Genomic DNA, 12,859 nt, shown 5'->3' on the forward strand with positions numbered 1-12,859 from the left:
GGTCGAATCTTTTTTATCTAAACTAACATTAACTTACTTCGCTATATTTGCAACTTTGGTCCTCATATATGTCAAACTTACATATTTGATCGCATTCTTTCTAAATTACACGTGAATCGAATACGTAAAAGTTCAGAATATGCCGAGGAAGTTTATGATAGATGGGAGGTTTGCATGTAATGTAACTAACAGATAAGAATTGTTTGCATGTAACTAACAGATAAGAATTTTTACAATTCCAAAAGGTGCAGATAACACAAAGCAAGACAACATAAAGGTAGGTTGTTCTTCTTGTTACTTTCACTTTTGGGAGGATTCATTGGACTGGAGTTCTTCACGGGTTTGTTGCACAAGTATTTTCTCAATAGCATCCATGCAGCCTGATAAGTTTTGCCGGGTCTGTAAATCCAACGAATTCGCTAGTTCCTGACGAGTATAACAAGAGACAAAGTGTTAAACCTTAGCAAAACCAAAAGCACTAACACCTACAATGTTGCAAACTGTATTTGGTCTTCGGCCAATGGCTTTATCATGTTATTACTATCTTAAATGTTCGTTTTTGAAGAGATTAAATAAGACTGACAACAATGACCAGGAGAAGGAACTAATAACACCCATTATTTACCAACAGAGAAGACCTTTGTTTATAATGGAACTGTAAAATCGAGAAGAAAGGGTTTGAGTTTGGAGAAACAATGTCTTACCTCAACTTTGCAGATAACGCTCAGAGAAATTCCCTTTGACTGATTGTCCGAGCTCTTGAGAGATGCAAGCTTCAATGGGGTATTCAGCATTGGCCAACCATCAGAGACCTTTAAAAATGCATCAATACCTCCAGCTATATAAGCCACTATTGTTTCATCTTTGTCGTAGTATTCGAAGGTGCGCCTGTCATAGGATCATAAAACATGCAGTCGATTGGCTTGCTCAGACAACTCAATGACATGATTTAGCTACGAAAGATAAATTCAGCTCTTAAGTTACTGAAAGGGAAGGCTCACCTGATTGTTTTCGAACTCGTCACAATATATTTTCTCAAAGTGGTTGAAATAATTCTATCTTGCACTTTGGCGACAACCCACTGGACTGAAGATCTTGTGTCTAGCACTGCAGAGTGTAACCTTACCTGCCTGCAGTTTTAAGGTATGTTATGCCACACTCCTTAAGATTAAACAAAATGTAACTTTGGTAACTGAGATACAGTTTCAGATTGATAAGTAATACAAATTTCAGGACATAAAGAAGCTAGAGCACAGACCTGAAAGAATCAGTAGCCTTGATGATGTCTCCTATGTATATATCATTTGGAAACATCTGAGAGAGAAAGTAGATTTCAATTTTATTCACAAAAAGGAACAGGAATCAACAAACAGATAAATTTATCTAGATCCATGCAAAACTACAACATAACAGTCATCAGTGAAAGAACGGAGAGTGTTGTTACCTCCAATTTTGTTATCTCTGTAGTTTTATCCTTGAGGTATATTATCAATTCATGGATCAATTCAGATGGCTCAGTAGTGTGTTCAAATTTGTGCTGTCCAGGCAAGCCGTCTAGTTCTGGAATATATGTTCGGAGTTGGAGCCTAATAAAGTTTCCATCAAACTCGAGCACCTTCAAGCCTGTCAATGCGTCCTCAACTTGTTCTGCAGCATCAAACCTGAAGGTAGAAGAAGTGAAGAACTCTAATGAAGACAGGGTAAGGATGTAAATCTGAAAGCACATTTAAATTACCTTTTACGTATAGAATCCAGATCTTCCAATGACTTAAGAATCATCATTTTCTCCTCCATCTGATTTTCGAGTTCAAAGATCTGAAAAAACATGTGGAAAAGGGTGTATATAAACTAAGAAGATAGGATCTTTTTGCCTCAGCGTGCTCGGGAAAAGTAGTTTAGTACACTCCACCACATTAGCTCTAATCGATCAGGCAAATCAAGAATTGGAATAACTGAAAGATATAATTGTGAAAAGATGAAATTTTGTTGAGATATCTACATGTTTCACACACACACACAAGCTTCTTCTCCTTAAAAAACCAATAAAATACCGCACCTTAAACTTGTCATCATCATTCACTTCACATACTTCCATTGAGCTGCTAGATGGTGGATTCTCTTTTGACTTGTCCATATCCTAAAATGAGAATCACATAACCCTCAAAAATAAGAATCACATAACTCTTACTGAGGAATTACAATGAAACAATGTTTTCAAGACAGTAACCTGTGATGACATAGAATCCAGAGACAATAAAAGACCTTCAAGATCCCTTTCCAGCCTACTAGAATCTAACAAATCCATAAAAGAAAACTCATATTGTAAAAAGAAAGTAGGACATAGATACCATGCTTCTTCAAAATGAAATAAGCAGAAGAAAACTACATAACACCTTCAGCATGAGACCTAGAAAGACGTTCAATCTCTTCAGAAACTTTGGCACTTTCAGCCTCCACAGAATGAAGCTCCTTTCTCAAATACTCCAAGTAAGCATCTGTGAGATTCATATAACATTTACTAAATTAAACCTCCACTCAAGTCTTAAACCACCAGTTACTAAATTCTCACAAAGAAAGCTGTAGAAAGGGCTTCAAAGCAACGAATAGCAAACCTGAATCTTCAACATCCAATAAATCAACATCGCTGTAATCTTCAACAATCTCATTCACGTTCTTCTACACAAATCCCATAAAAATGTTAAAAATTTAGCCATCTATCGAGGTACTTAATTAGACCACACAGATCCCAAATTTATCGCAATTACTTGAAACTGAAGAACAAAATCTTGGACCAGAGTCTCGGAATCGGATTCTCCAGGTTCGTCTCTGCAGTTCCGGTGAACGAACTCGAGCTCTTTCACGCGCCTGAGAGAAACAAAATAGATGAACAAGCAAACACAAAAACCAAGGACTCGAGAGAGACGAGAAAGAAAAAATAAACCTGCGAATCGCTCGGAGATCGAGAGATCCGTCGTGGGTATCTTCTTCCATTGAAGAAAGCTTCAGCCTTGATGGTGAATTTTGGCGCTTACTGTTCCAAGTGAAGAGTGTAGCGGTGAAGTTGAAAGCAGAGAAGACGATTTCAATTTTCAAATGGGAAAGGTTAAAGAGAAAACATAACCTTGTAAAATCACCCCTAGATGTATACTTTTATTCGACATTCAACCCCAAAATTATATTTTTAGTCAATTAGACCCTCAGATTTGGAGCTAACTACAATTCCGGTTCAATTTATGATGGTCAAGTATTGGACCGGTTGGTTTGTTCTGTTTAAATCTTTAGAGATGTTCTGTTTAGAGATTTAGCTTTTGAAGTACAGTCCTTGAATTTGATTTATATACATAGTGTATATGAATCAGATTTCAATACTCCAAAACAATTTTTTTTTGTTATAAACAAAATTTTCTTATATGGCTGGACTTACGAATTTTTATAATAAAGTATCTCAGATTAACTATTGCCAAAAATTCAATTTGCGTTTAATTTAATTTATTTTTCCCATTTAAATAGTTGATTTTTTTAATAACTAATTGAATTATTACAAGATTATATATATATATATATATATATATATATATATATTACTACTAATAAAATGGACAATTTGAACCCTTTGAGAGTGTCTACATCGGCAAAAGTAAGGAGTTCAAACACAATGCCACATAGCTTTCTTCAAAAAACGATTTAATGTAAGCAAAAACAATTTCTAACTTCCTCTTTTTCCCAAATTATTCATGAGTGGTGACGATGTGGATCCTTCTTCCTCATATGTCCCCTTAATCTAATTACTACTAATAAACTAAAAGGATCGATTGCAACGATTGTAGATAGATGAGGATTAAATCTATCTACACACGAGACCATGTAAGATGTTGTATATCCGTAGAATTATCGAAATTGATACGACTATATGAGCCAACATCAACATGCTAAATCAGGTCATTCCCACATTTTCGATTGCAACAATTCAGGTTTATATATAGTCTCCTTATTATGAACACTAGTACACTTGTTTTTAGTAATATCGTTAAATTTTAAGTTGAGTTTAACTATGGTCAAATGTAAAGCTTATATATCATCTACTTTCGTTTTTTACAATTTTGTAAAATTAATATTTCTACAAATTATATTCTAAATAAAATATAGTAAATTTTTAATAGCAAGTATGAACTTCCATTTTGTAAATATAATTTAGAGACAGAAAAAACACTTTTACAAGTCCCAATCATTTTAATCACCCACAACACTCACACTGCCACATAAGACGAATGTATCTGCTATACTTTCTTCTAGAATCTCTTAGGACATCTCCAGTGGAGTAACTTAATGGGTTGCTCAGTATTATTATGCTCCAAAAATAAATAACAAAAATTCATTTACCAGAGAATCGTTTCTCTGCAAAGCATCAGAAACAACCCTTAAGACACTATACGCATCAGAAGCAACCCTTAAGACACTATACGTGTCAAATCCATAGTAATCCGATTTATGTTCGGATCGATCTGACGATTCTGAGTTCGTGAATCCGTGACCATGTCGTTTGGTGCTTCGATGTAAAAGAGACAGAAGCAAACGGAGGAGGAATAAATCAGGAAAGTGCAGGAGCTGCAAGCTGAGCTAGCTTCATCTAGAGAAACACGGGAGGCGCTTGAGAGGAAGGTTTGTAAGATTATTTTTGTTTTGCGAATCTGTTAACAGTAAGATTTAAGTTTGTCGTCTTTTCCTAACTAGTGTAGGCTTTGTTCATCGGAATATATATTCCCTTGTTTTTTTTTCTGTTATTATTATTCATTCAGTCGATAATTTTGGAACTCACAAGCTTCTGTAAACTTAAGGATATGTATTAGTTTCAAGTGATGTTCATATGAGGTTTTGATTTTTGTTTATCGTCTTTTCTTAGAGATCATCTAGTTTGTGCAATGTTTAATTCATCTGTTTGTTTCATTTAGTTGCAGATGATGATTCTTCAGAATGGTTTTGTAATGGGAAGGGTTGTAACGCCCCCGAACCGTCCGTCACTCGGCCGGACAAACCGCGGACCGACCCAGAGGTCGTTACGTGAGGAAAACTGCTCGCGATCCGGCCAAGGTTCCACCAACGAATTAGGTTCTCCAACCAGTCCACTGGCAGCCGCCTATCCGCTACATACATTCCTTAGGCTTTTCAACCCTCAGAATATATGCCGCGTTGTGCTGGTCCGGACTAGACCGTACCATTTCCACTTGTCCAAAAATATATAAGAAATTATTTTGATTTATTATTTATTTATATATATATATATATATATAAAGTTTACATTCAACAAAATCACTTCAGAAAAAATCAGTTGGATCCATTCGAATAAAACAACATGAGAAAGAAACAAAGATTTGCAACACAACACGAAAACACCCTATCTGGTTTCTTAAGTCCAACTCTACTCACTTACTTTTCCTGCAAGAAAAATGATGAAAGAGGGGAGTGAGTAATCTAGGATTACTCAGTGAGTTGGGCTACCTCTAGCATGCTATCTTAACTCATCCAACTACCCCAAACAAACAACCCCAATCAAAGCACGCAATGCGGAAGCATAACAAGCAAGCAATCAAGCAATCAAGCAATCAAGTCTAGGAAACAATCAAGGCACTTGACTCATCTAGACTTTCTCTCTAACTAGGCCTCCACGCCACTTCACCCGCAATCACTACCAGGTGGAAATTACTAGCAGTGTATTAAGATAACTTGACCACCCTAGTCTTCACATGCAATAGGTCAATCAAACGGATATCCACATTAACGCTTGAGACCTACCATGAACCATCCTCACATCCTAAGGAAACACATCCTAAGGAACACCGACACATCCTAGGGCCCATCCCAATCACACATTCCGCATTGATACCACAAAGGCAATCAACCGGCCAACCAAATCCTCCGCGTTGTTACCTCCAAGTAAACAACTGGGCACTCAAAGCTGCATCGTCATGCGGTTTGGGCTCGTAGCTAGCTATACACCGAAGGTTGTCCTGCCATGAGATCCCTCTGGATTAGCTCACCGGACAAACCCACCACATGATGGGAACAAAGATCGTCTTCTAGCTAATAACTGAGACGTTGACTCAAGCACTAGCTAGAACATGCTCTCAATTCTAAGTCTATCAACACAAAGAATTAGGCACATACCACCACACAAAGCAAGCAAGAAAACAAGCACACAAGCAAGCAATCAAGCAAGCAATCCAGCACACAATCACATAGAAACTTAAGAAGCAAGGAAAAAATACTCATGCAACTTAAGTTAACTACTCATGCATGCAATCCTAATATGCACCCAACCCCAAATTAATTTTAAGGTTTAATTTTCTACATTTTAATTTAATAATTCTTCCCATTTTCACAAATGCATGCGACTCTTTCCTTCCTGGAGATTCTCGCATGACTTACAAAAATATTTCACCAATGAACTGATCTTCCATCAAGTCCATGGGAATATTTTTCTCAAGTTTTGCGGCCCTCATGCGACTCTTTCCATCTTGGAGATTCTCGCATGGCCTCACCAAAACTGCCCATCCCGTAGACTTTTCTCACATCAAAATCATGAGGAACTACTCTCAATTTTGGGCCCTCATGCGGCTTTTTCCGTCATAGAGATTCTCGTATGGCCTCACCAAAATTCACCCCTCTCATGAATTGATTTTTCCACCGGTCTACAAGGGATTAACCACCTCAACTATTCATGCAAAGTTTAAAATAATTAAGTTTTTAAAAAATGCATGACCATTCCTTTACCCCAAGTTAAGTAAGAAATTTTTTTACTAATTTTTCCATCGATCCACATGATCGAGAAAAATTCCAAATCGAACATGCATGGCGTTTCACACTTGTAGTTTGATTTTTAAAAAATATTTCTCACCTTAAAAAATTCTCAAAACTCCCAAAAATTAAGCATGCAAGGAATTTTACACTTGCAGCTAATTTTTAAAAATGCCATTCTTCCCCAAGAATGCATAAAAACCCCAAAAATCACTCTTGATTAAATGCAATCATCTAGATCTACATGCAACAAGGAAACAAACTTCACAACAAGACCGATGCAAGAGCTAGAGAGCTAATGCACCTCCTTAAGCAAGATCTCCAACTTGCTCTCAACAAAAACACAACAACAACTCACAACTCATCTACAACCAAAGTCTCAACTCACCTTAGCTTGTAGATCTTGGCTGATTTGGAATTCACCACACCACGCCAATCTGACAACACCTCCCATTGATCTTTAGCTTCTACCTTCCTCTAGATCTCCTCATTCTTCCTTCTATTTGGTCGAAAATCAAGAGATTTTCTCTTCAAAAGTTTGAGAGAAAATTTTGGTAGAGTTTGGGTGTTAAGAAAGTTTTTGTGTCGAAAATGAGAGCAACGAGGGCTATTTATAAGTTCTCTCACTTGACTCTCTAGCTGGGCGGGTGGCGATTTTGGCTTGACAAATATCAAGAATTTTGCATGTAAATTATCCATACTCTCACTCACTCGCGTGTGCATCTCAGGCCCTGGCGAGAACCACTTAATCGTGTGACACGTGGCGTTGCACTTCCATGCAGAGAGACCTTTCCACTTCCTCGTCTATCCGCGTCTCTCTTGCGTGGTAAAATATATAGAATAAACTGCCATTTTTATTTTGTGATAAAATATTAATTATTTGTTTTAAAGAATATTTTTCACCTTTTCTAAAATGGAAATTGAGGATATACATGAGATATATATAAACAAAATTCAAAATTGAGTTTTTTATTTTTTATTTTTTTTTATTTTTTTATTTGTTGAAATTGGCGTAACCTTACAATAGAAAAAATTATTTGTTTTAATTTTATTTAGAAACCTTGTTTTAATTTTATTTAGAAACCTTAAATAATTTTTAATAAAAATTATAAAGATTTAAGGTTGTAATTAATTTTATTTATTTATTGCCAAATCAAACAGTAAACATACTGTTGAAAGAGTATTCTCTCTCTCTATATATATATATATACTATATATTGTAATTAAAAAACGTAACTAGATATTTAATTAGAGTTAAAAATACTGAAAAAGATTAAAAATTAATAAATTAATATATATATTTCTATTCATTTTATTTGCTGATGATTATGCATGTTGGTTTTATTAGTGTAAAATTTCTTAATTGATACAAATTAAGAGTAAATAACAGTTTGTTTTATCTATATAAAACAAGTAAATAGTTGTATCGGTTTTTACAATCGATGTGAAATCATATAATTAGCATCACTGTTTATTGATGTAAATTTGTATCAACTTTTTAAAGTGATGTTATTATAAATTATAAATTATATCAATTGTTTAAGTGATTTTAAACTATATTTTGTATCAATATTTTTAAGTGATGCAAATTAATATAAATTTATATCAATTATATTGAATTGATGTAAATCAGATTACTGATGGCATCAATTGTTTGAATTGATGTTAAATTTTATTTTTTTGTATCATTCATAAAAAGTAATTCAAATTTGAATCATTTATTTATTTGATACAAAATAACTGATGCAACATGCCCATTTTTTTGTAGTGTCGGAACGTCCAACAAGGCTTCCGAGTCCTCAAAATCAGTTTCGGTGGCATTGTATACCTTTTTATCGTACAACATCTGGACGTGAAGTCCAAGTGCGAGAACCCCAACGTTCGAGGTGTAAAACAAGTAACACGGAACACCAAACTCGTTAGCCACGTCTATCACCGAGGTACAGAACATGTCCACGACTACACCAGCGAGCCTCGGCGAGTCCGGTAGACTTGAGTAGCCATCGACGAGTTTTGCAACGGCACGTTTCACCCTCGGGATGTGGTTCTCGACATGTAACTCGGTGGTTGTTTGATCTTCGCAAGAGATCACTTCGTAGTGAAGGCGGTCGTTGGATGTGGCGACGAGGGCTGAGATATAAGCGGAAGTACTGATGTCGTCTACTGAAAGAAGAGGAAGGATGATAACGGAGATAGAGAGGCGAGTTTCTCGCTCCACTAGTAGCTTCGCCATCTCTACTGTTGATCTGAGATGACCAATAACAGGATACGGTACGAAGATTAGCTCAAATTTCATGTTTATTTCTTCTTTATTCTCTCTTTTCTTATTTTTTTTCGGTTGCTTTTGATTCAATCGTTAGCTCTGTTTATAGGAATAAAAAGAAAAATAAAAAAAATAGATACGTTTGAACTTTTCAAGGCATCGATGGATTTACTTGTTCCTAAGTTTCCTCCAATTATTACTGTTTGATGTGTTAATCTCAAACTCTGATCAAAGGTATACACGTATAAAACATGCAAAGTAAGTAGACAATCATAGTAATAATGTATATTATTGTTGTGACCATATACTAATACAGTATACTACTATTTTTGTGAAGTTATGATTAATACGAGGCCGAGAAAAAGCCGCTCCACCACACATAAAGGAATCAAACTTCGAACGTGGCTTCCAAGTATGAAGTATGTTCGTCTTATAAAAGAAAGAACCCAGCCGAACCGAACTATATATATATGAAACTTGAAGATCAATTATGTTCTCTTAACGGAATTCGAATCAAAAACCGAAAATCTCGGTTTGGTATTAACCCCATGCGTTGTTGTAGACATTTTTCTTTCCTGCTTCTAGAAGAAATTTTGATCGAATCTTTTTCTTTTTGTGCAAACATTATATGAGTATGACAAAGATATTCAGAATTTATTTAGAATATGATAATGTGGAACCCCATTTAGAAGTGATTTTGTATATACTACTAGAAGCAATGTCGTGAGGAAAGTATTTCAAAACAAGTTAAATTAAAATTATTTAAAAATATATGCTAAATAATAGAATTAAAAATTATCTTTAAAATAAAATAAAATAAAATAAAAATATATGTTTAATATTCATAAATATTAAACATATATAATTGTGAGTTTAAAAAACACAACCATCAAAACAAAAAATTATAATAAAAAATAATATGGTAAAAAGACTCAACTTTAATTAAAAATTAGTAAATGTAAATTCATAATGAATCGAGACAACTCTACTTATAATTTGTATGTATTTTTTTTCTAAATTTGTATGTATTATAAGTATAAGATATTGTATGAAAAATTATTATAAAAAAGAACAAACATCATAACAGTTATTGATATTTATATTATTCATAAACAAATATTATGACGAAGTGATCGCAAGTGAGAATATTAAACGAATGATTATAATAAGTAAATGTAATTTTCCGATAAAATACTTTTAAAAATAAAATAAATTTCATCTTAAGTGAAAATTTATCAACCAATAATTATAATAAAAATACACAACTTCTAAAAATAAAAAATGAAATAGTTAAATCTTAAAAAACACATATATTTTACGAAAAGTTACAATTAAATAAATGCAACTGTAAGTTACATAATTAAAGTTGATTAAATTTCTATATTATTATAATCATTTCTAAAATCTTTAGTTAGATTGTAGAATAATGCTGGATATTAATCATTAAAATTTATCTTATTTAGATTCAGCACGAAACAAAAATTTTGTGTCAACGAACAATGATTCATTGATTTGTTAGTTATCTAAGAAGAGCCAAACAAGTAACTAAAACTGGCTATATATATATATATATATATATATATATATATAACTAATATAAGTAATAGGTTGAAGTTTTAATATATTTTCAGTTTACAAATTCTAGCTCTTGAAAAGTGGTTGCAATACACATATTTCTTGGTATTTGATAGAATTTCAAGCTCAGAGAATTGTCTTTTGATGGTCTTAAATTTTCCAAAAAATATTTTTCACTATAATTTTGATAAGGTTCAATTTATCTCTATTACAAATGGCTGAATACAGAGAGTATATAGTAAGCCAATAAGCTCTTGGTATGTACAGTATCTAAGTAGTAGGCAAGTTATTTTTGTATAACAAGCCTCCATCATGAAACAATTCCCCTAGTTCTATCTTCTTTGATCAATCGATCCTCTTGCCTTAACTTCTTTTCGTAACGCATTTCAATCTTCTTTGATCATTCATCTAGCATCATTATTTATTAACTTTCTTCGTTTTGCACATTTCATCTCCTCACTACAATATACACCCAAATAGAAATTTGAAACGACTCCACATACAAAATCTCCTTCAAATCTGTTCTGCTATAGTCTCAACTGCCATCGTTGCCATTACAAATCCATTATGCATCTCAACAAATCACGTTGAGCATTTAAAGATCGAATCATTCAAGTAAGTTTCTAGTTGAAATTGAGTCTGATTAGTATGTTTTGTGAGTCTCAAAGCAAGAACGCTTTCCAATGATGTGGACAAACGTGGATTATTGCAGATTAAGGCTTAGAACTTCAAGTTTTTGTTTCCTTGATCACATCATAGAGCATGTAAACAATATGATCCTAGACAAAAGCCTTTTACCATCGCAAGCCGTTGATGATCAACAGTTTATAGATCTACATGGTGAGGCTGAGATCTCTTTGCTTTTCTTTCAATGTTTTAGTATCTGCTTTCAATATGATTATATAAATTGGTGTGAAACCCTTCAAAATATGAGACATAGCTAACTTGGTGTTTCATAACTTTTGTGGGTTTATATAAATTTCTCTGTAATTCAATTAAACATAAACCTAATGTCTGTAACCCTAAATCAAGAAGATCTCAAAATGAATAGGAAAAATCTATGAACTCTTTGTTGTACTTAATATTCATTTTCTATCTTATGCTTTATGACTAGCATGCCTCATCCTACTTCTAAAAATTATGTTGGTTTATGTATTGTCTGAGAATATAAAACTTAAATATGAACCATCCAATTCTCTTCATTGATGCATGTACATATCGGAATATATAAGACCTTAAAACTGTACCATAGGTAGTAGACATAATTATTGGCTCTGGAACTTTATGGTAATTCTTCAACTGAAAGGTCAAACAGTTGAAATCATTATTCACACAAGTTAACGGTGTTACAACCAAAAACTGGTCAAATCAGGTAGGTCTGAGCATATAAGAAAATATAAGCGTCCAAATATTGTTAAACCGTCGAGAAGAATTTAAGAGATCATCATTATGAAGAAGAATATTACAAAGTCTGATAACCAAATTATGATATGCAGTCATTGAAGGAAGATAAGTACCTCACCATACTGACCACTAGAAGAATGAGCTACCTACATGTACATGTAAATATGTAATCTAAGATATATGATGCAACAAAAGACCACACATGTTGTTTACAAATCCCAAATATTACACAACAAAACAAGTAATTTTGTTAAGATAAAGCGTTAGCTATAAATGATCACATGAAAACTAGTGGTTTTGTTCACTTTTATAGTACTATGTAGGTCATTTATATGAAAATGTTAAATACAATAACTCAATAACATCTGATTTTTATTGTAAGGTATACTAAATTGAATTTAAACCTGAATTAACTAAATAAAAAAATGTTAATTATCAAATATATTACCGGGTGTAGGTCAGATTTCCTCATAGCTACTACTTATTGATCAAGTTTAGGTCGAAGGTGTGTCCGTACGGTACAGACATCCGTACAACACCACGATAAGGCCGAGTATAATTTGGATACATAAGAAGAGGGAAAGGAGTTCGGTCCATCAACAGCCCATCCAGAGTTCTAGATCCTTCCTATTTAGCCATTGGGAGAGAAGAAGAAGGAAGAGTCACGGGTGCGCAGCAAGTTGACTATGGAGGTGTCACTATCAAACCTTGGGAACGCTCCTCTCTCTCTCTAAGTGTCTCCATCGTTTGTTTCTATTCTTGTAAAGGGAGTTGCCCTAATTTAGTTCTCTATTTAAGGTTATAGTCACATGTTGTAAAAGGATA

At 33.8% G+C, this 12,859-nt stretch overlaps 2 protein-coding genes across 2 annotated transcripts; both read right to left on the reverse strand.

Annotated features, from left to right (window-relative positions):
- LOC104766312 lies at positions 122 to 3,077 on the reverse strand. Its single transcript, XM_010490171.2, has 12 exons — positions 2,942 to 3,077; positions 2,766 to 2,865; positions 2,613 to 2,676; positions 2,394 to 2,495; positions 2,228 to 2,292; positions 2,057 to 2,137; positions 1,736 to 1,815; positions 1,445 to 1,661; positions 1,259 to 1,314; positions 1,002 to 1,130; positions 705 to 888; positions 122 to 426 (listed from the first exon to the last, which is right to left on the reverse strand). Exons 1-12 carry the CDS (start codon positions 2,989 to 2,991, stop codon positions 301 to 303), a joined length of 1,254 nt encoding a protein of 417 aa, XP_010488473.1. The 5' UTR covers positions 2,992 to 3,077; the 3' UTR covers positions 122 to 300.
- Positions 8,507 to 9,088, reverse strand: LOC104767811 (UDP-glycosyltransferase 71B8-like). The gene has a single exon (XM_010491784.1). The coding sequence runs from the start codon at positions 9,086 to 9,088 to the stop codon at positions 8,507 to 8,509; it is 582 nt and encodes a 193-aa protein (XP_010490086.1).

This window comes from Camelina sativa, chromosome 19, assembly GCF_000633955.1.
Source record: "Camelina sativa cultivar DH55 chromosome 19, Cs, whole genome shotgun sequence".
In the NCBI taxonomy this organism is placed as follows: Eukaryota; Viridiplantae; Streptophyta; class Magnoliopsida; order Brassicales; family Brassicaceae; genus Camelina; species Camelina sativa.

Bases quoted from the DNA above. Each gene is read 5' to 3' on its own strand.
- LOC104766312 (XM_010490171.2), bottom strand. From the start codon at position 2,991: ATGGAAGAAGATACCCACGACGGATCTCTCGATCTCCGAGCGATTCGC. The intron at 2,138-2,227 runs GTTACTGTCTTG...TTCTCATTTTAG, and splicing joins TGGATTCTATGTCATCACAG to GATATGGACAAGTCAAAAGA. The intron at 1,662-1,735 runs GTAATTTAAATG...TTCTACCTTCAG, and splicing joins CTGGATTCTATACGTAAAAG to GTTTGATGCTGCAGAACAAG.
- LOC104767811 (XM_010491784.1), bottom strand. From the start codon at position 9,088: ATGAAATTTGAGCTAATCTTCGTACCGTATCCTGTTATTGGTCATCTC.